Source organism: Crocodylus porosus, unplaced genomic scaffold, assembly GCF_001723895.1.
Source record: "Crocodylus porosus isolate Cpor-Errol unplaced genomic scaffold, CroPor_comp1, whole genome shotgun sequence".
NCBI classification, from domain to species: Eukaryota; Metazoa; Chordata; order Crocodylia; family Crocodylidae; genus Crocodylus; species Crocodylus porosus.
This window is the reverse complement of record NW_017728906.1, coordinates 146682984-146704979: the sequence shown is the minus strand read 5'-3', so window position 1 is coordinate 146704979 and position 21996 is coordinate 146682984. Positions and strand designations below refer to the sequence as shown.

General features: G+C 41.6%; 1 protein-coding gene across 2 annotated transcripts in view; it reads right to left on the bottom strand.

The window, feature by feature from the left end:
• Positions 1–15089: 15089 nt before the first annotated feature.
• The window catches only part of NAA16 (N(alpha)-acetyltransferase 16, NatA auxiliary subunit), a 98485-nt gene continuing 91578 nt past the window's right edge, over positions 15090–21996 (bottom strand). For both annotated transcript variants that reach the window (XM_019529845.1, XM_019529846.1), the window contains 3 exons: positions 19929–20072; positions 17104–17201; positions 15090–16799 (listed from right to left, as the gene is read on the bottom strand). In XM_019529845.1, the coding sequence (XP_019385390.1) occupies positions 16599–16799; positions 17104–17201; positions 19929–20072 (443 nt within the window). In that variant the 3' untranslated portion in view covers positions 15090–16598. The remainder of the gene's footprint in view (positions 16800–17103; positions 17202–19928; positions 20073–21996) is intronic.

The window sequence follows — 21996 nt, the reverse complement described above, 5'->3', positions numbered from 1 at the left end:
TTCCAGCAACATTCAGTGCAACAAGCAACTCTCCAAGCTGGAGCTAACTGATCAGATAACAAAGGATAATAATGTAACCCCCATACACACACCTGGGTTGTGAATGGTAAAGTGTGTGCTTTTTGTTGCTTTATATATATATATATGTATATATAGTGTGTGTGGGGGGGGGCAACATATATAGATATATCAATATAGATATCTATATTGGTGATGTTTCATTGTAATCATGGAAAAATGTGGATTTTGGGTTACTTTTTTTAAACCAAGAATTGGGGAATTTTTAAATCAGAGAAAACCAGGATCCCAGGTATAAAAGAACAACTTAACTAAGGTTTCTATCTCTTTCTCCTGGGGCTGCTGAGAGATGCACAGCTGCATTGGGAGCCAGAAAACCTGTTCCCTCTTGGTGTGGGGGTGGTCTCTCCACTCCCCCCTTTCACTGGAGAGGCAAGCAAAAGCTATGTGATGGAAAAGCCTCAGGTACAGGGAGAGAAAGTCTGTCTTGGAGTCTGAGACTCCTATTTCCTCCCTCTTTCCCCCTTTTCTTTTTTAAGTGGGTTAATGCCATGGGGGTATTAATCCTTGGAGCAAACTGCCCAGGAATGGGTCCTGGCAGTTACTGGCTCCTCTGTTTTGTAATTGTAGCATCTAAGCACAGTGGTCTAACTTAGACTGGCTGTCCAGACTTCAGCTATTGAATTTCAGCCTAGTATGATTGAACTATAGTCATACATTTGGGTGACAGAGGTGGACCAGGGTGAGATCTGGCTCTACTTGTTTATCCAGGCCTCAGTGCAGTATAGGCCTGGACAGCTTTTTGCTGCCCAGTGCAGGCCAATCAGTGTAGGCCTAGGCCTCCTTTTGTCCCTTCTGTAGTTTACGTCCCAACTAAGTGGTGTTGCCGGGCGCTAGTTGTAGTTCAGGGCCAAGCCAAGATAGGCCTGACCTTTTCTATGATTTTTTTTTTTTTTTGCAGTTTTCTGCAAGCAGAACTGGGATTGGTCCTAGGGATGTTGGGGTGCAGTATGCTGATGAAAGCCACAGTTAACCCATCAAAGCCACCATGCAGAGGTGGAGGTCAGCACTGTACCACTTCTCCAGGAGCAGCAGAGTCCCTTGCCACATAGCCCTTTCCCACACTCTTGAGCAGCTCCCCGTGGTGCAGGGAATCCAAGGAGTGACTCATAGACTCTCTGCTGTGGGCCCTCCTTTCCAGCCCGCTGCTGAAGGGCAAGTATAGGGGTGCATGCCGCCAGAATTAGCCTTTGGAGAACCTCAAATCCCAACCTGCTTGGGCATGGGTGAATCCTCCCCAAGAAGGTGCCACCTATAGACTTTGCTTTGTAGTTAATAGCGTTTTCAATTGCATTCGGTGTTTTCCTTCTTTTCTGTAATCTGTTTTTTGTGTCAACACTGCTTGCAAGGTGAGGTTTTTTGTTTATGCAAGACACCCTAGTAATTAATTTAGTGTTTCCTAGGGAAGCTGGGTGGGGGCTCAAGCCAAGGTAAAATAAATTTAGTAGCCCAAAATTGAACCTGGCCCTTGTTGCTGCCAACCGGTGCCCGGCAGATGGGTTACAATAATAATACAAATATTGTAAGAAAACACTTGTGGATTAGCGCAATATAATTTTGATTTTAACTCCTGCATTACAAGACTATGTTAATGCTAAAGTACTCTTTCCTTTTATTTTACTGCTGGATGGAATAATGCTTTGGCCCCACCCAGCACACAAATGTATGTAAAATTTTGCATTGATAGCCAGGTCCCATAAGATTTTACCACTCTAAATTCTTAAATGAATATGTTGTATTTTCAGCTTTGATCCCTTGAACTTATCTTAGCAACCATTGCAGCAGCAGAATATTGGCTACCATGTTCCCCCTACCTTATCTGTGCTACATGATGTTATATCTTGTTATTGTGTTAGAGAAGACTGTATAGTTTTGCGAATAGATAAGACAATGGATTTGTATAGGATGGTTTGGATAGGGATGATCCTGCCTCAGGCAGGGGGTTAGACTATATCTTTGCAGGTCCCTTCTAGTCCTCCTTTATGATTTTATGCTTCAGTTGCTGTGTACTGTGCAAGTACAAAAGAGTTAAGAGCACATCAAAATACTGTGCAACTCAAAAACAGCTCTAAGAAATGCTAGCTTTCAACAACAGATGAGTAAGTACAGAAACAAACAGGATTTTGTAAGTCACAAGATACCCTAGAAATCTTGTATGACAGGAAAAGTGTCTGAAAATTAATTTAAAAATATTAGCAGTTAATACCCTTTACTGCTGACATGGGTTTTCTCAAATGAGCATTCCTGACATACAGATATAAAATCTTCTGGAAACATTTCATAAGTTTTGTTAAATGCAATAAGGTAAGTCAAATTTTAGGTATTAAAAATAATGATACCGTCTTCAGAATAAAGTATCATTATTCACCATAAAACAAAAAGCAGTGGAATTTTCAGGCAGATTTAATTAATTTGAACATTGCTCTGGATTGGTTAAAATTGTGCATAGCATATTATATCTGTTACCCACCTTCCAGCTCTTCCCTGACCTGCTCATTTGTCCCATTCATCTTTCACATCTGGTATTTTAGATTGCACAGTCCTTTGGAGCACTGGCGTTTACTATCTGCTTGCACAGCACCTAGAACAGTGGGATTCAGACCTGTTTGAGGCTTCTACATGCCATTATAATATACAACTTATAATAATGATATCATAGTTTCGTAGTTTCTAGGGTCGGAAGGGTCCTGAACAGATCATCATGTCCAGCCCCCTGTCATGGGCAGGAACAAGTGTTGGGATCATAATACCCCAGCCAGATATCTATCCAACCTCGTCTTGAAGACCCCCAAGGTAGGGGAGAGTACCACATCCCTTGGGAATCCATTCCAGAGCCTGGCAGCCCTAACGATAAAGTAATGTCTCCTGATATGAAGCCTGAACCTACTCTCAATCAATTGGTGGCTGTTATTCCTTGTTATCCCAGGTGGTGGCCAGGGGAACAGAGCCTCACTTATTTTCCACTGGTCCCCTCGGTGAGTTTATAGACAGCCACCAGATCCCGTCTCAGTCTTCTCTTGTGGAGGCTAAATAGATTCAGGCCCTTTAGTCTATCTTCATAGGGCCTGCCCCACTGCCCCTTGACCATGCAAGTGGCCCTCCTCTGGACCCTCTCACTGCTAGCCACATCCCTCTTGAAGTGCGGCACCCAGAACTGGATGCAGTACTCCAACTGTGGCCTGACCAGCGTCGCATACAGGGAAAGGATCACCCCCCTGGACCTGCTTGTGATGCATCTGTAGATGCATGACAAGGTGTGGTTAGCCTTATTGACCGCTTCCTCGCATTGGCGGCTCATGACCATCCTGGAGTCAACAATGACTCCAAGATCCCTTTCAGCCACTGTGTTGACAAGAAGGGTGTTCCCCAGCCTATAGGTGTGTTGCTGGTTCCTTCTCCCTAGATGCAGCACCTTGCACTTGTCTGCGCTGAATTCCATCGTATTCTCATCCACCCACCTCTAATTTGTCTAGATCTAGTTGGATTCTGTCCCTCCCCTCCAGTGTGCCCACCTCACCCCACATCTTTGTGTCATCAGCAAATTTGAACAGAGTGCTTTCTACTCCCACCTTCAAGTTGCTGATAAAGATGTTGAATAGCACAGGCCCGAGAACCAAGCCCTGGGGAACTCCACTGCCCACATCCCTCCAGGTCGAAAATGAGCCATCCACCACCACTCTCTGGGTGTGACCATTGAGCCAATTTGCCACCCATTTAACTGTGTAGGCATCAGAGCAGCAGTCGCCTGGTTTTTTTATGAGCATCGGGTGAGAAACAGTGTCAAAGTCCTTATTGAAGTCCAGGTAGATGACATCCATGTCAACATCCGCATCCAAGGACTTTGTGACCTGGTCGTAAAAGGAAACAAGGTTAGTGAAGCACGATCTGCCCACAATGAACCCATGTTGGTTGCCCCTGAGCATTATCTCCCATGCTGGGGCCCTGCAGATGTGCTCCTTGATAATCTTTTCAAAGGTCTTCCCAAGGACTGAGGTAAAACTAACTGGCCTATAGTTACCCAGGTCCTCCTTTCTCCCCTTCTTGTAAATGGGGACCACACTGGCCCTTTTCTAGTCCTCTGGGACCTGAGAGCACCATGAGCACTCATACAGCCATACCAGGGGCCCTGCTATGACCTCCTCCTATTCCTTCAGTACCCTTGGATGAAGAATATCCAGACCTGCTGATTTAAACACATCCAGCCCCTCTAAGCATTCCCTAACTAGATCATCCCTGACCCTAGGCATGGCATTGTGTCCTCTGAGCCTGTCCATAATCCTAGTGGGGGTGTTGTCCCGGTTCCTGCTCAGAAATATGGAGGCAAAGAACTTGTTGAAATGATCAACTTTTTCCTTTGCTGCAATCATCAGATTGCCAAGCCTGTCCTGTAGGGGCCCCACGTTACCTGGTGCCTTACTCCCTATGTATTTGAAAAAGGACTTTTTGTTATCCTTAATTCTGGTTGCCAGCCCTAGTTCCATCTCTGCCTTGGCCTTCCTAACCTCCTCCCTGTGATCACGAGCAATCCTCCTTGGTGATAGCCCCTTGCTTCTACTGATTATATGCCATCTTTTTTACCCTCAGGCCCTCCTGGATGCCTTTACAAGGGGGCTTTTTAGCACTCTTGGCCCCTTTGGTTTGTATTGGGACTGGCTTCCTCTGAGCTCAGAGGATCATCTCATCAATAATTATATGTCTATAAAAACATTCATAATATCAGATTATTTTGATGATCTTTTCAAAGTACTATATAAAGACATGGTTATCCAAAGGAAGAAACAATTCCAAGTTGTTTATCAAATGAGAAAGCAAACATGGAACATCTGTAAATCATCCTACGGACGTGCGTAGCTCATTCTGCTCCTCCCTTCACATCTCTAAGTTCCTTGTGCTGCATAAAATGCATGACCCTGCTTTTTCTGTTATGTTTTTTTTCCTTTCACCTCCTCCTTGGATTGGGCCAGTTCAAATCTAATTTACACCAGACAGGTTATATGAGGGGAAGGAATGGCAGGATGAGGTTGTATCCTCATCAGTACCACTGTGCCTGTGGCAGGTCAAGGAGGAACATTCTGACAGGAGCAACCAGGCCAGGGAAACTGAAAGAGGTGATGCCATGAGCAGTAACTGGATGGGGCAAGACAGAAGCACAGGGAGCCTATTTGTTGCAGATGTTTTCAGTAGCCAAGAACCTGTATACTGTAGTTGCCAAGGAAGGTCTTAACATTTATTATTAATACTCATTTGTACTGCAAATGGATCTCCTGGAGCTACACTCCATAAATACCTTGTTCTAAAAGTGGCTACTAAGTAGGCCTTGGTAAGAGCAAAGGGTTCTGTATTTTTCTGATTGAGAAATAGCATGAAGTCATTTTGCCAATCCGATCCCTCAGCTATTCAGTTCACAAAGATCTGTATTAAAGAGAATAACTGTAAAGTTAGGTCATTAACTATACTGTCTTCTCTGATTGCCTGAGACAATTGTATTACATGTATACATGCATGGGCAGACCTATAATTTCTTAAATGGGTATGTGGCACACCATCCCTCAGACCATGAGGGGATGGGGGGAAGTAGCTGGAACCGCTGGGTTGGCAGGGGACAACAGAGAGCCACCTGTATTACTGCCTCTGCTGCTGTTCCTGGCTGCCCCAGACATGGGTGGAACCCCCACAGTGCTCTTGCCTGGGCTTAGAATGATAGAAGTTAGGGGTGGAAGGGACCTCAGGAGGTCATCTAGTCCAACCCCCTGCTCAAAGCAGGATAATCCCCAACTAGATCATCCCAGCCAAGTCTTTGTCTAGCTGGGTCTTAAAAACTTCCAAGGATGAAGATTCCACCACCACTTTTCTGGGTAGTCTGTTCCAGTGTTTTGCTACCTTTCTAGTGATTTTTTCCCCCCTAATATCTAACCTAAACTTTCCTTGCTGCCACTTGACACCATTGCTCCTTGTTCTGTCATCTGCCACCACTGAGAACAGTGTAGCTCCATCCTCTTTGGACCCACCCTTCAGGTAGTTGAAGGCTGATGTTAAATCCCCTCTTAGTCTTCTCTTCTCTAGATTAAATAAGCCCAGTTCTCTCAGTCTCTCCTCATAAGTCATGTGTCCCCCCCCCCAATTTTTGTTGCCCTCCACTGGACTCTCTCAACTTGTCCTCATCCTTTCTGTAGCAGGGAGCCCAAAACTGAACACAGTACTCCAGATGTGAGCGCACCAGCACTGAATAGAGGGGAATAATCACTTCTCTTGACCTGCTGGCAACACTCCTACCAATGCAGCCCAGTATGCTGTTAGCTGTCTTGGCAACAAGGTCACACTGCTGGCTGAAATTTCTTTTGGCCCATTCCCCCAGTTTGTCTAAGTCACTCTGAATACTAGCCCTAATCTCGAGCATATCTACTACTCCCCACAACTTGGTGTCATCTGCAGATTTGCTGAGGGTACACTCTATGCCATATTCCACATTGTTGATGAAAGCATTGAACAAAACCAGCCCCAGGACCGACCCCTGGGGGCCTCCACTTGATACCAGCTGCCAACTATACATTAAGCCATTGCTTACTACTCTGAGCCCAATGCTGCAGGCAGTTTTCTATCCATCTTACAGTCCATTCATTCAGCCTGTACTTCCTTAGCGTGCCTGTGAGACTGTTGTGGGAGACCATATCAAAAGCCTTGCTAAAAATCAAGTTATACCACATCCACTGGTCTTCCCACATCCACAGGGCTGCTTCTTCTTCTCATGTCTCTACACCACATTTGACCTTTGTTACACTCTTGTGCTTGTTTATTGTCCATTGTGAGGTCTTTCATTGTACATGTGCCTTCAAGCAGCAGGCGTTGCAGCATGTGCTGCATAGTCTGAGGTTGTGCACCGCAGTCACAGGGGGTTGAACCAATGGTAGAGCCCCGTGTCGTTAGTTCACTGGAGTGTCCAACTCTGGTACATAGGTAGTTGAGACTCTGCCACTTTTGCCATGGTCAGACCCTGGTGGTAAGGACTTGGCCACTGGAATATATATGTTAAGTTTTTGCTTTTGTCCACTTTTTCTCAACCTGGGAATAATGTCTGTGACAACAAGGCACACAGAAAACATTCACAACAAAACTCTGAAGCTAATTAATTTAGGCTCTATTCAAGCCTGAGGAGATATGAAGTATATATTTCATCCATCTGCTCATTTTCTATTTCTAGCTTCTATTTATAATAGAAATAACAGGTTTTCAAATGGCTATTTTAATGATGCACCCATTTTGTAAATACTGGCCAGTGTTAGTTTATTAGGGTTACTACCACTGTTAAAGATTTGTATGCAACATATTTGTGGAAGAAGACTGTCAAGACAACTGCTATTAAAGAAAAGAATGAACATAGAATAAGAGAGAAGCAATATGGAATGTTATTTTTCCTTGCGTCTCACACACATGCGTGTGTGTACACATATACACACGTGTGTGTAGTAAAATTTTATGATAACATATATTTGGCTGTGAAGACCACCATTGGCTACTGCTACTTTCAAATGATGTGACTGAGTGAGCCAGGGTAGTTAATCTGTGCAAGAACAGCAGCACACACTGATAACAGGTTTTTTTATCAGTTATTTACTGCTGCACTCACCCCACCCAAATGATCAGGATCTGACATCATTGAAGAGATGTGTTAGGAAAAAATGCTTGGCCTGTGCTTAGTCACGGCCCTGGCCGCATTTGCCCAATGCCAGTAGAGGCTTGTTTTACAGCAAAAGGATTTCACCTATTTCTGGTGAAGGAAAAAATAACAATCATACAATATATCCTCAGAGAACAAAATACAGTGCGAGTGTGCGCTAGATTTTTCAGTTGTACCATTAGAGGGAGCTCCCTTTTATTGCCCATGTGTGAGTTAATGTGCTGCCAATGCAGGCCCTACTCTCAAACAAACAAACAAAACCTGTAACCACCATATGGATCTAATCGACCTCTACAGGCTTTCGGATCCCTCAACCATTGCATACACATAAACATAAGCAAGTCTGGAGAAAAGAAGACTGAAGGATGATTATATGGAAAAAAAAAATAAAGATAAACCATTTTTTCTGTGACTGTAGGAGGCTTGGCTAGAAACAATACCCTTAAACTACAGGACAGGAATTTAGGCTGGAGATTGGGAGGAACTTTATGACCATGATGGTGGTCAAGTATTGGAACAGACTGTCCAAAAAAGTTGTGGATTTTCCATCCCTGTACATTTTCACAGGCAGGTTGGACAGTTACTTAGTTGGGATAGTTTAGTTATGGATGATACTGCCTTAAATATGGGGGGCTGGACTAGATGACCCAGTGGCTAGGGACAGAAATTACAGTGAAACCATATAAATGATTGGAAAGTGGTTCAAATCTGTAACACAACAGAAGTTCAGTGCCCATAAATTGCTTTCAAAATGGCTGAAACCAGTTTAAGATACACCTGGATAAGTGTAGTATCAGATTCAACTGATTTAGGTTAAATTGGTTTACTGAACTTCTGTCTCAAAACCCTTCCAGTTCAAGCCAACTCACAGTCCCACAGCATCCCAGGATGCTTTGCACCTCCCCTGCAAACCCCTACTTTCAGGGTGGGGAGGTGAGCCTTGGCTCAAGCTGTCTGCTCCAGTGGGGCAAGGAGGCATAATTTAGTGCCCCTGGCCTGGACCACTGCAGGCATGTGGCTGCATTTCTAGACTCAAAGTGAATGTCTTATTGGTTCAATCTATGCAGCTTAGATTCATTTGCGAAGATTGAATCGATTCAGCCTCAGTTTTTTTGATTGTGTGTGCTTAGCCAGTGAGGCCCCTTTTAATTATTTTTACCAATGATCCTAAGTAATATTCAGGGACGCATTCAACTTTAAAATCACATTTCTGCCTGAATTTTAAAAAAATTAGTCTTGCAACACCAACTTCTACTATAGCTGAATTCAAATATACAATTAGAAGCTGTTGATATAATAAAAAGTTTCAGAGCACCCCATGTGAAAAATCACAAATGAATAGGTGCTGCTTTTACAAAATGCATGGAAGCCATGCACCTAACACCACACCTGTCAGTGCAGTGGTGGGTACAGCATACATGGCATCAGGTAGCCTAGGTAGCACGTCAAGGCCAAAAAAGTAGCTGGGGAGTTGTATTTCCCTGTAAGGACATTATTAAAGTTCTGGCATGCAGCTAGCACTTCAACTAAAGGGTGTGGTGATTGCAGTCAAGTGCTTTATTTCTGGGTATAATTCTAATACATATAGGCCAAGATTTCCAATGCTTAAACATTAGAATTCCTTAAATTGATGTTTAGATGCTTGAATATTTCACAGATGGTGAACATGCAAAATCCTAAAGGGAGCTGCTGATGCTCCACACTTCTGAAAATCAGGTCAGTTTGTTTAGGTGCCTAAAGATGGGTTTAGGAATCAAACTTTAGTTCTTAGATTTAAAAATGTTAATCTTAATACTTGTATATTGCCTTTCATCCTAATACCCAGAGGCCTGAAGAAATTTTAATAAGCTATCCACGTGAAACTGTTTCTGACCAATATAGCCACTACACTATTCAGATAAAAATTCTTCCCTTCTTCCTTTAATTATACATTAGTCAAAATGATGCTGTATCAATTTTAGCCAATTTGCTTCTACAAAATATGTGGAAGTCATGCACCTAGCAACATTCCTGTCAATGAAATGGTAGGTACAGCTCATCTAGCAGACTATGCTAGGCTTAGCACAACTGGATCCATACCAGGCTATAGAACTGAACCACCTTTGTGCCACAGATGGTTGATCTCCTACTGGTAATGGCCAGGAGGCAGGCATTCTTTCTTAACCTCCTGCGTCTTTCTGCAGTATTTTATACTTCACCATGAAAAACCTGGTTTCATCTGAGAGAGATAACAAGGATGCAGGGTCATGTGGAACAAGTGGTGAAAAGTAACCAATGAGTAACCCATTATTTTTAGGAGTTCCCAAAAACATCACATGCTTCACATATGCATAGTAAGAGGTCCCTGCCCCATTAACGTTACAAAGTAAATGGGGAGAGGAAGAGGATCTAATTTATTTTAGTTACTAAGGCAAAAAAGTCTTCAAGACTGAGAGAAGGGATATTTTAATACAAATTAAAATACAAGTGCAGGCAGGGCACTAATGTTTTATATTGAGTTAGGCACATATATACATATATGCCTAACCCAGGGAAAACTGGTTGAGGTGAATCTCAGTCAGTTTTAATTCAACCAGTGTAGCATGCACTAAAAGTAAAATTGCTTTGTCTTGATGATGGTTGTAGAGGCATGTAATATAACAACATCCTACTTTAAATCCTCTCCTGCCTGCCCTCCAAAGGAAAAAAAAAAACAATAAAAAGAGGGTGAGGGAAGGGGAATAGAAAAAAAGGAGAGGAATATCAGAATATCATGAAAGTCTATAAATAAGCAGCAGCAGAATGAAAATGAAAAGCAGCTGATTAGAAGCTTATCAGTTATTGTGAAAAGTATTGTGAAATGTGAGGCTTCCCTCTAGTGGAAAAACAATGAACTGGCTACCTCCTGATATAAATTAGAGTATGTGTAATTTAGGATGGCAACTATTTGTATTTGCAACATTTATCAAGGGAACAAGAAAAAAGTAGATATAATAATGTGTCAGAACAAATGTCATTCACAAGTTTTCAAATTTTAGACTTGAATATTATTTTAAATTTTATTTTATTTTAAAATTCACCATGTCTACTTCAGCCATATCAGCTGGAACTAATTAAATTTAAAAAAATGTGATTTTCAAAAGCATACACACACTGTGTGGGTCTAAACATGTACGTTTCATTCTAGGGATGTAAAAGTGCCCATGCGCAGTTTTGAATGTTTGCGTCCTAGAATCATTTGCTTCAGCTGAAGCCTCATTACTTGAATAAGAGAAAGGGGACACCTGGCAGGACATTCATTAAGGACCCAGAGTCTTTGGGTGTGTGTAGATGAAATGGGGGTCCTAAATTGAAGTGGTGGGTTTTTAAAAACATTGCTTCAATTTAGGGGCAATTAAACCCGTGTCGTGCACACACCTGACTTACCTGCCTCTGGCAACGAGGAGAAGGTGAGCTGCCAGTGGGCAAAGCAGTCCCGGGGCTGCGGGGGGGCTGGTGCTTCCCTCCACAGCAGTAGCAGAACCCCACCAGGTGGCAACCACCTACAGGCACCTGTCTCTGGTGGTCCTGGGGGGCACTGCAGTCACAGGGGGAAGCATGGGCCCAATGGAGCTCAGGCAGAGTGGCCGAGGGCAAGAAATCAGGCTGTTTCCCCGCCTCCTCCCCTCTTGAGTACAGCCTGCCTTCCCGGGCTGCTGCCAGGCTTCCTGCAGCGCCCGATCTACACAGAGCCTAGTGCTTTGCTCTGCAGCTGTAGGGGCAGCAGACTAAAACTCCTTGGAGCAATTTTAGTTGGCTGTGCCCTAAGTCATTTAAGGCGCATTACGCTGTTGAATTTCCTACAGCAGCAGGCATTAATGCATAATATGCCACCGAGGCAGGCAAACACTGACACCATTAAAGTGGTGCAAGAACATTTAGCCCGCTTTAAACCGTCACACACACAACCCTCATTTCATCTACATACAGCCTTAGGCACCAGGACTGTAACAACCTAAGTCTGTTAGACTTCAGAGTACTCTGCAGGGCCCAACTTTTCTTTCTTGCCTCTGAAAAGGTGGGTGTTACATAACGCTTCCTAAATCCAGAGAGTAGGACTCTGGTGGGGATTATGTAATGAATTACTTAGCTCTTGTCATATTTATGTTATTGGTAGGATATTTGATTTAGTTCAGGGGTACTTGTCAGGTCTGTTATATATTAATCATATTTTAATAAGAGCTTCAAGGGACCCCCAAACATTTGATCTTTTATCAATGTTTATATATGAGTATTTCAGTAGCTCATCATAACAATTGCTTAATTTTGCAGCAATAATGCATAATAATAGATTATTGTATTAATATCTGAAACTAATAATGCTTCAAAATGAAGTTTTCAAATGTTTTTCAAACTGAGAAGCTAATAGTAAATGTAGCTTTTGACATTTAAACATGAGTGAAAAGTCTGGGCTTTTGACAATCACAAGAACAAGCTGATTAGATCTAATAATGCTTTTCCAATAAAGGATTTGTACTAACTCAGAGGTTTCCAACCACCAGGCAATGACCGGGCTGGGAAGGGTTGGCTGCCGGGTTGTGGCACAAACTTTAACCACTGCTAGCAACAGTTCTATATCCAGGCCATGCCCACGTCATGCTGATTGGCTGGGCAAGAATGTCCTTGCTTGGCCAATGACTGTGACTTTAGCTTTTGAAATTGGACCATGGTAACTGTGGCTAGTCACTTCTGTATCAAATGCAACAGCTAAGAGATGACCAAGCAAACTTCAATGGACTTTTTTTTTGGAAAGAGTGCTTCTACGAAAAGGGGCAATGAAGTTCTGAACAACAGAGAGGAGAACTGTGCAGAGGATGTACAATGCCAAGAAAATGCCAAAAAATAAAAAAAAGGAACTTTCAATCACAAGTATGACTCCTTGTACATAAAATACAGGTTTATCCTGTTGGCGATTCATAGGCTCTGAAACCACTGTGTGTTATGTGCAGAAACGCCATCAAACAAAGCAATGAAACCTTCAAAGCTTATTTGGCACTTGGAGTCCAAACATGCTGCACAAAAGTTGATGCATTTATGGGCTAACATTAGTCAGCTAGTGATGTGTATGTATGATTTTTAGCTATTGTCTCCTCCTTTATTAATGATGTTCCTGATTAAATAAAACAATGGAGATCCCTCTGTTTTGCACTGTGGCTCTGCCTATTGAGTCTGTTTTGTATTATACACTGCCTCTGATCCTCACAGCCCCTCCACCCACATAAAAATTAAAATTGAAATATGTAAATTAGATTGTTTCTATACCTGGTCTGCCAAAATTTTGAGCAAGTTTGCTGGTCCACAGTATAAAAAAAGTTGGGACCCACTGTACTGACCTAATGAAGACAATACAGCTTCCATTTAGTTAAATTCCATTTACAGCTTCTTTGAAAGGACTTTTAAGATAAGCACTGTGGCATTTGGATCCTATTCTCACCATTCAGCATCCGTTAATTAATAAACATGTGACCAAAGTAACCTTATCCACCTTTGGAAGGATACTTCAGAGTCGATTATAAGCAAAGCAACCAAGAACCAGTTTCTTTAGGACAAGAAATTTTGGCTAAAAATATCCTGCTCCTGTGAAATGCCTTGAAGGGAAATGAGAACGGTTCAAGGTTTTTCATGCAACAAGTTCTGGTAAACTTCAACCAACCCTCTGAGTTGCTGGATCTCTGCAACCTCTCTCACCTCATTGGATGTAATAGTAGTGAGAGGGGAAGAACAGTGCAGTGGCTAAGTCACCAGCCTTGGATTCCAGTGAAAAGATATCAGTAGCCAAGATTTGATGTGATTTTGGGGAGGATCCTGCACTGGAGATAAGGGGTACGAACAGAGCAGATGTGAGGCTACTGGACTCAAAACCAGCAGTTAGAAGTGCAAAAGGATTAGTTCTGGTTTAGCAAAAAAGCCAGATTGTGTTGGTCCAAAGAGGTGACCCAGTGGAAAGAAAACATTCAGTTCCTGGAATGGTCAGATTGCTGGAGAAAGGGGTTCAGGTAGAAGACTAAAGAGTGATTATGATTAGAGCTTACTAACTAGGTTTGGGAATGAAGATTGGACTGGGAATGAAGATTGGATTCAGACAAATGGAGTGAGGTGAAAAAGGAAGGGTTTATCAGGAAGGAAAGAGAAACCAAGGAAAAGGAGTGATGTGGAAAGCAAGAATGACAGACCCCAAAAGAGACACAAGGTGTACTACAGAGAAGTAGTAACAAAGACACTGGGATAAACTTTTAAAACTTTAATTAAAATTTGAAAGAGTTACAATAGAATGTGTCAAATATTACCAGTATAGGCACAAATTTATTTACTCAAATACAAAGAATGTGTGTATATACTGAGAAAACAGTGTGGGAGAACTTTTGATGGATGCATGCTCTCTGTGGATAGTGGTATCATGGAAGCTTCTTTAATTTTTAGAATGCACCAGTTATCTGCAAAACAGGTCTTTTTAACAACATCTTCACACAGGATCCTCTGGTCCTTGACACCTCCATAACATACTAGCCTTCCTGTATGACCCTGACATCCTTTGCAGTGGTCTACAGGATGGCAAAAGCTAATAATGCCCAGAGCAATTTGTAATGATGCCTCTCAACCCCTGAAAAATCCCCTGCATTCCACAAGAAACCAGAAAGGAGGAGGAAGGAATCAGTTTTAGGTTATAATTAAAAGATTTTCACAGGAGTTGCCAATATTTTTAAGTTTGAATGCCAGAACTAGGTGATGGACAGCTAATTTTCTGGAAACCTGTTACCTCAGAGAGGGTGATACAACTATCTTGACATGAACCGGGTTTGTGTGTTAACCTAAGATGTTAATGCAAGGTTCACAATCATGTTCAAAAGTGGTTTCCAGTATAACTTTTTTATCATCTTCTACCTCATGCTGAGTCAGCTACATGACTATGCAGACATATCCATTCAGACATTTTCTTTTGTGTAAGGTACTGAGAGACGGGGGAACAAAATTACTTTAGGTTGGCTCCAGAAACAAATGGATTCTAACGTCAGTGATCCAAAGCAGCCTAAGTGCAGTCAGATGCCTTTCCCACTCTCCTTGAATCAACTTTGAACAAACTGTTCTCAAATTCATAGGGCATATGACCTATTAATAGGGTAAATGTCCATTTTGCACAAAAAACAATGATTCAAAGTTTGAGAATTATGCAGAAATCCCCCCCTCCCCTCTCAGTTTACATGTTAAACTATTAATCACTGCAGAAGCGAGTCTGGCAACATTTGGGGAGGAACATGATAAATAAGATTTCCTACCTTAAAGATACGTGGCTGCAGAATATGCAAAAAAACCCCAAAAAGCCAGTGTGTACAAAATAATTTATTACAGCATAATATACGTTGGCATTATTTTACAGTGAGCTTTTCGTTCAACAATTTGAATCTAAACAGATGACACACAAAAGGAGACCATATTAATTAGAACAGTTTATTTGTCTTAATAAAATCCCCCTTCATGAATGTATATTTGCCTTAGAGGGGCTAGTTAATATTACTGAAATATTTACATTGCAGTAAAATAAAAACAAACTGGTTGAATGATTCCATTACAGTTTCCAGAAAACTTATTTCTGTACAAGCCACAGTATAATTATATTTTGATAGCAGTTCTTATAGAATGTAAAGCTGTCACGTCTAGGCATTTTCTCCAGCAATATTATGCTTTACATGGCTATATTTGATTCCAACTTTCATTTTTGATGTTGTACATTTAATTATTAATGCACCAGAATACAGAGTAAGAAAAAAGTTTGTTGCAATGTGTTGTCACCCTCTTTGTGCTCCCTTAATTTGTTTTTAAATATAAAATGCATTCTTTAAATACTACTTGTTTTATATTACACAAAGCAATAGTATTTAAGGAAGAACAGTATTAAATTTATTGGCCATAAATCCGCAACTAAGACTTTTAATGGAGTTATATGGTAAACTTACCAGCAAATTTATAAAATCTAGAGGAGAGCTATATTCCCCATTACTGTACCATACACTTCTGCCCAACCTTGGAGTAGCCTTTCCAATATAAAAATGGTGGGGAGGAAGGAAGGGATGGGGAACAGACAGACAATGGTGTATCGCAGTCTCTATTATTTCAGGGAATTCCTAATGCATACTCAACTGTTTTTAAAATGTTAAACCATTTGAAACTTAAGGAAACAACAGCTAACAATAGTGATGGAACAAAAGGTAGATAGAAGACAGTTTTCAAAAACTTAAAAATTGTAAATAAGTCAGACCTCCCAGTATCTACCGGCATTGGTTCCATACAAAACACAGAATTGACAAAAACATGCAAAACAGGCACCACTTTCATAATTATGTGCTTCAAAAGAAACCACACTGACCAAATTAAAAAAAGGAAAAGAAAAAAAAACAACAGAAAGTGATGGAGGATGCTACAAGCAGCACTTTATCAGTCTTAATGTGCTAAAATCTGCTCAACTGATCCTTTTATTAACAAGATATGATCACACTTATTTTTATATGCAACAACATTTAGGTGAGAAGCGTCTTTAATGTCTGTAATTTAGGGATCTTCTTGTTAAAAGACCTGAAACTGTACAAATATAAACATATGACAAGTGCTGATTACATGTAATGTTTACATAAATATTGGCAGTTCTTGTTGGGAGGAAAAAACAACTATTAGCATACTCCATTTGCATTTAGCTATCCAAATATTTCATTTATACCTGTTAGAGATATTAAAACACAACCTGGAAAAGTTACCCTGATCTGTATCCAGCCAGTCTTGTATGGTAAGTGTGAGATTTTTTTTCATATCAGTATATATACTTATATATACTACTTCAAATTTCATTGGACAGCATATCATGATTAATGGCTGTGTGGTTCACTGATGTAATGCTACTATCATCCTCATTTGTGGCCGGCATGAAGGCAGAAGTAAAAGGAAACAGTTTATGACATGCTGCTCGATATTCTTCATATTGACTATGACAGCTTCCAAAGCTGCCATCAAGTAGTGCCTCACAAACCTTTGTTAAAATCTAAAGAAAAACAGAAATAGTAGTAAATACATTTGATTTAGACTGTTTTATTACCAAACATTCCTGCAGCTGTTACTAAATCTTGCTTGCCTGATGAATGAATGCAATGCCCCCTGCTGGTAATAAGTGCCATTAATATTGTTTCCAAAAGTCCTGGCAATAAGAGCATAATTTCAAAAAAAAGCATTCCTCCTAACAATACTGACCAAACTTAAATGAGTACATTTATCTAGTACTTTACATACAGCATTTGAGACAACACTTCCCACCCCCACTAAATGGAGATTAAAATTTTTTACTTTACCTTCACATTTTTGTCTCCCATAGTTTCATCCAATCTAGTAGCAATAGCAATTGCTTTCTCTTGTCTTGATTTATCAAGGAAATACATCATCTTAGCACCTTAGCATAAGGAAAAAAGCATTTTTAAAACAAACTGTAAATGTGTCTTTGATGCAACATTTACTTTTACAATTATGAACTGATACAGGAAACAACTGAAATACAAACCTTCTATCAATGTAGAACGCGACTTTCTAAAGTTTTTAAACCATCACATCAGTTTTCCCTTTTTCACCCCTTACACTTCACATACAATAGCAGAAAATCTTACAGTACATTTAGAAGCATAAGCTTGATTCTGCTAGTGATGAACATGACATGCTTGTTAGTATCTTGCTTCAGTAGTCACTGAAATATGACTAAGGAAACAGTTAATAAAGAAGACAGAGGTCAAAAGGCATGACTAATATAAGTGCAAGGATTATCTTGGTGCCTAACACAAGGGTGGCAAAGGTATGTCCCACAGGCTGCATGAGGCCTGAAGTGCTGTTTCACTTGCCCCATGGGTCTCCTAGAGGAACTGATGCAAGTAGGGGCAGGGTCCACCACCAAATTCCCACCAACTGAGCCCCGTTGGGGGCATGTGGGCGATGGCCAGGTGTGCAAGTCCCACACTGCTTCTGCTGGGTCTGGAACTAGCCTGAGAGAAGCCCTGTAATCCAGATCCAGCACAGGGACATGGGTGAGTTTGACATCCCTGGTGTAAGGCATCCAAATCAGTTGGCTAGTTGTGATTCACCCTACAAATGACAAAGGAATTAAACAAGCGTCTTCTCAGAACCACTCTGATTTGTTTTGAAAGCCCAAAAGTTTATTTGAACTGCCTGAACAATGGAAATGAAGAAGCGATTTTGGTGTGTTCCAAAGGTTTATCTATGTAGTAAAGTGTAATGCTGTGCAAAGATACAAGGTAGCATCGGTACCAGAAGCAATATAACTAATTGAGTTACTGTGGAGCTCTTCGCAGGCTAGTACAGCTATAATGTTTGTGGTACTTGTGGTAGTCCTAGTACAATGCAGTGCTGTTTTCAAGCATGTACCTTAGGTCTGCTCCAAATGTTACATTAGCTTGAAAATACATGCCAGCTTCCAACAACAAATGGTAACATGCCAGGCATTAAAGGAATTTGTTCCAAGAAAAAGACTGCCAATCCACCACAAAAAGCAGCAGATCCACAACAAACAAGCTGCTGATTCAAACAGCAACTTCTTTGTCCTGCTGGGACAAACTCAAATGTCTGACCAGATCTCTCAAAGGGGAGGAAGGGAAGGAGGGAGAGCAGCTGGCTCTTGACAGCTTGCCCAGCATAAGCTGTCAGGGAGGCTTGCAGGCTAGTTTGTCCCCACTGGCAACCTTTAAAGGGCTCCCAGGCTGCACGAGAGTCCTCTCAAGTTCTGGGCGTGTGAGGACCCCAGCACTGAAGAGCCACTTGCCAGTGCTCGGATGCCTTTTGAAGTTCAGAAACTTCTTACTGAATGAACGCATCTTTGCACCCATTCATTCTGTCTCAGATTTGCTTAATAAATCTTTTTCAGTTAACTTTTAAGGATTTATATACACCTGATAGATCTGCAGAGCACAATCAGCTTAAAAATGGAGTTTGAGTATATTCTGTTTTGGGTAACTTATCATAAAAAAAACAAACAAAAAAACCACACTATATTGGCTATGTTTGTTTGAGACTAGTGTAGATTGAAGCTTCAAAGGTATCAACAAGGACTTCACCCGACTTCCAGAACCTTGACTAGTGATGATGGTCAAAAAGAAAGCAGTTAGCTTGACTTTCAGATATATAATTGCCATCTTCTCACCCTCAGTACAAGACATCTAGACTGCAACGCACTACACTATGGGCAAACCTCACTATACTGAATCAATAAACTGTGAGACACCGATGTGGTCCCCTAAAGCCAGAGTGGCAAAGTTTATGACATGACAATCTTTTTAGTTTGTAACTACTATACTCAAAAGGTAATTAAAATTGAGCCAGTAAAACACAATGCTTTCTATGAAGACTATGTTTATAGCACACTGTAAGAGACTGAAAAATTTCCCAAATACATATCAGAGCATGACTAAAACCCACTACTTCAGAGGAGAGAACACCAGTGAGACCTGGACAAATCAGCCCTCCCAGTGCACACCCTCCTCTTCAGAGAGGCAAGATTGAGTTGGGATTTCTATTGTGATACTGTAATTAGACTTGGATCCTGGGCTCAGTTTCCTTTGCATTGGACTCTGGATAACAAATAATCCTTCACCACCAATTTGTTTCCAATTAACTTCAATAAATGCTGACAAGTTTTCCCAAGCAGGAGCAAGAGGAATATAAAACTGAAATAATTTGAACTGCTCCACTGTTATCCATAGAGTTCTGAACAGTCGAAATTGAAGCGATCGTCTTATTTCACTGTGTGGCCTGACAAGGAGCAAGGCTTTTTTGTAACTACAAGGGCTAGAATCTGCCATTTTCTATTAAAAAGGTAAACTTTTCATTCCAACAGAATTAACAGGAAGGGTGGGGCATGCCCCTCCCCACTCCCCAATAAAAAAGTGCTGGCTATAGGGCGCTTTCCAGGGAAGGAAGAGACATGGGTTTCATGCTGTTGGTTGGAAGGGAGATTGTTAAAGCCCTACCAACAAGAAGAAATCTCAAAAGCAACCTTTGGTGGAGCTTGACATTTTAATTAAAGTGACTTGCAGTATAGAGAAAGACATTAAATGATGGTACACAGTTATTCCAAGTTAACCAATCTTATTTTGTATAGCATTTAAACTTAACAAACCTGACAGCTGGTGCTGAATGGAGGTAGCACTGTGTTTGAGAAACTCTTCGTTAAAACTTTCCAAGTCTTTGTTAATAAAGATTTTCTGCATTTCTTGTGTTAGTACTTTGCTCACAATTTCCGGGAGATTACTATGATCTGATACTAAAAGAAGGGAGGGAAGGGTGATGACAAAAAAAATTACTGTATTTTCCGCTTTTGCTTTAAAAAGTCATTACTAATTAAAAAGACACCACCTTATTTTGCACACAGAAAAGGGAAACTTCTTGGTTAAAAAGCCAATGGTTTCCAATCTTTGGGATTCAGGAAAATATCAAACGACTTTAGGACTGATGTAGTAGGTTTGGAGCACTGTTGTAGCCAAGATGGTCCAGGAAATATACGGGACAAGGATTTTGTTGGATCAACTATCAACATCTCTTAACTACACGGATTAACAATAAAAGATATCACCAAAAATTCATAGAAATCACAGAAAATTAGGGTTGGAAGGGAATTAAGGAGTTCATCTAGTCCAACCCCCCGCTAAGGGTAAGACCATCCCCAACTAGATCATCCCAGCCAATATTTTGTCTCCCTGGGTCTTAAAAACCTCCAAGGGAGGAGAGTACGTGACCTCTCTGGGTAACCTGTTTTAGTGTTTTACTATCCTCCTAGTGAGAAAAAGGTTTTCCTAATATCTAACCTAAACTGCCTTTGCTGCAACTTGAAACCATAGCTCCTTGTTCTGTCATCTGCCACCACTGAGAACAGTGTAGCTCCATCCTCTTTCCAACCCCCCTTCAGGTACTTGAAGGCTGCTATTAAATCCCCTCTCCGCCTTCTCTTCCCCAGACTAAATGACCCCACTTTGCTCAATCTCTCCTCAGTCATGTGCCCCTAACCATTTTTGTTTCCTCCACTGGGCTCTCTCCAATTTGCCCACATCCTTTCTGTAGCAAAGGCTCAAAACTGAACACAGAACTCCAGGTGTGACCTCACCAGTGTTGAATAGAGGGGAAACGTCACTAGATGGGGATCATCTCCATCTGCTGACAATGCTCCTACAAATGCAGCCCAGTATGCTGTTAGCCTTCTTTGCAGCAAGGGCATACTACTGACTCATATTCATCTTATTGTCCACTGTAACCCCCAAGTCCTTTTCTGCAGAGCTCCTGTTTAGCCAGTTGGTTCCCAGGCTGTAATGGTACATGGGATTGTTCTGCCCTAAGTGTAGAACTCTGTCCCTGTCCTTATTGAATGTCATGGGATTTCTTTTGCTCCAATCCTTGACTCCTAATTCTTGACTCCAACACTGACAAAATTTGGGGGGGATGGGACAGGGGCCCAACTTTGTCTAGATACGCACACAACGGGGGGGAGAAAAAAAAAAAGGATAGGGCAAAGTGATTTAAATACTGCACGTAAACTGAGATTTAACTGGGATTTCAGTCAGCAAGAACATTTTAATCTTGCCTTGCATTTGTACACTAATCATTTCCTCAAGGAAAAGTTTGTTCTTATTACTCATTAAACAGTAAGAAATGTATACTTGCAATTTGATATAGCCTTTACAGAAATATGGAATTTGTTGTGAAGTAGGAAGGTGTACTCCAGCAAAAACTTACTAGAGGTGCACTGATACATTGGTCCATATCGTATTGGCTCTGATAAAAGGAAAACTGACATTACCAGCAATTAGGTTTTTTTGGCTAATGTGGCCGATAATGTTGCTGTGGAGCCACAGCATGCACGTGGCCAGGAGTGCAGCCCAGCAGTGTGAAAAGCAGCATCCAGTCAGTAAGTCTGTTGGGGGAAGGGGAGGCAGATTGAGGCCCCCATGGTGAGGGAAGGAGTGGGGCAGGGGCAGGCGCTGCACAGCCGGGGTGGGGCAGGGTGCAGGACGGAGCCATAACCATCTTGTCCAAGGGGTATGGGGAAGGTAGGCTGCACCCCTAGGGAAGGCATGGGTGGCATATGCCCCCCGGGATATGTGCACGGGGCAACTGCAGGCTGGGGTGGCACCAGGCTCTTCCCAGCAGGGAGTTGGGCCAAGGCTATGCTCTAGGAAGTGGCAACGCTGCTGGCA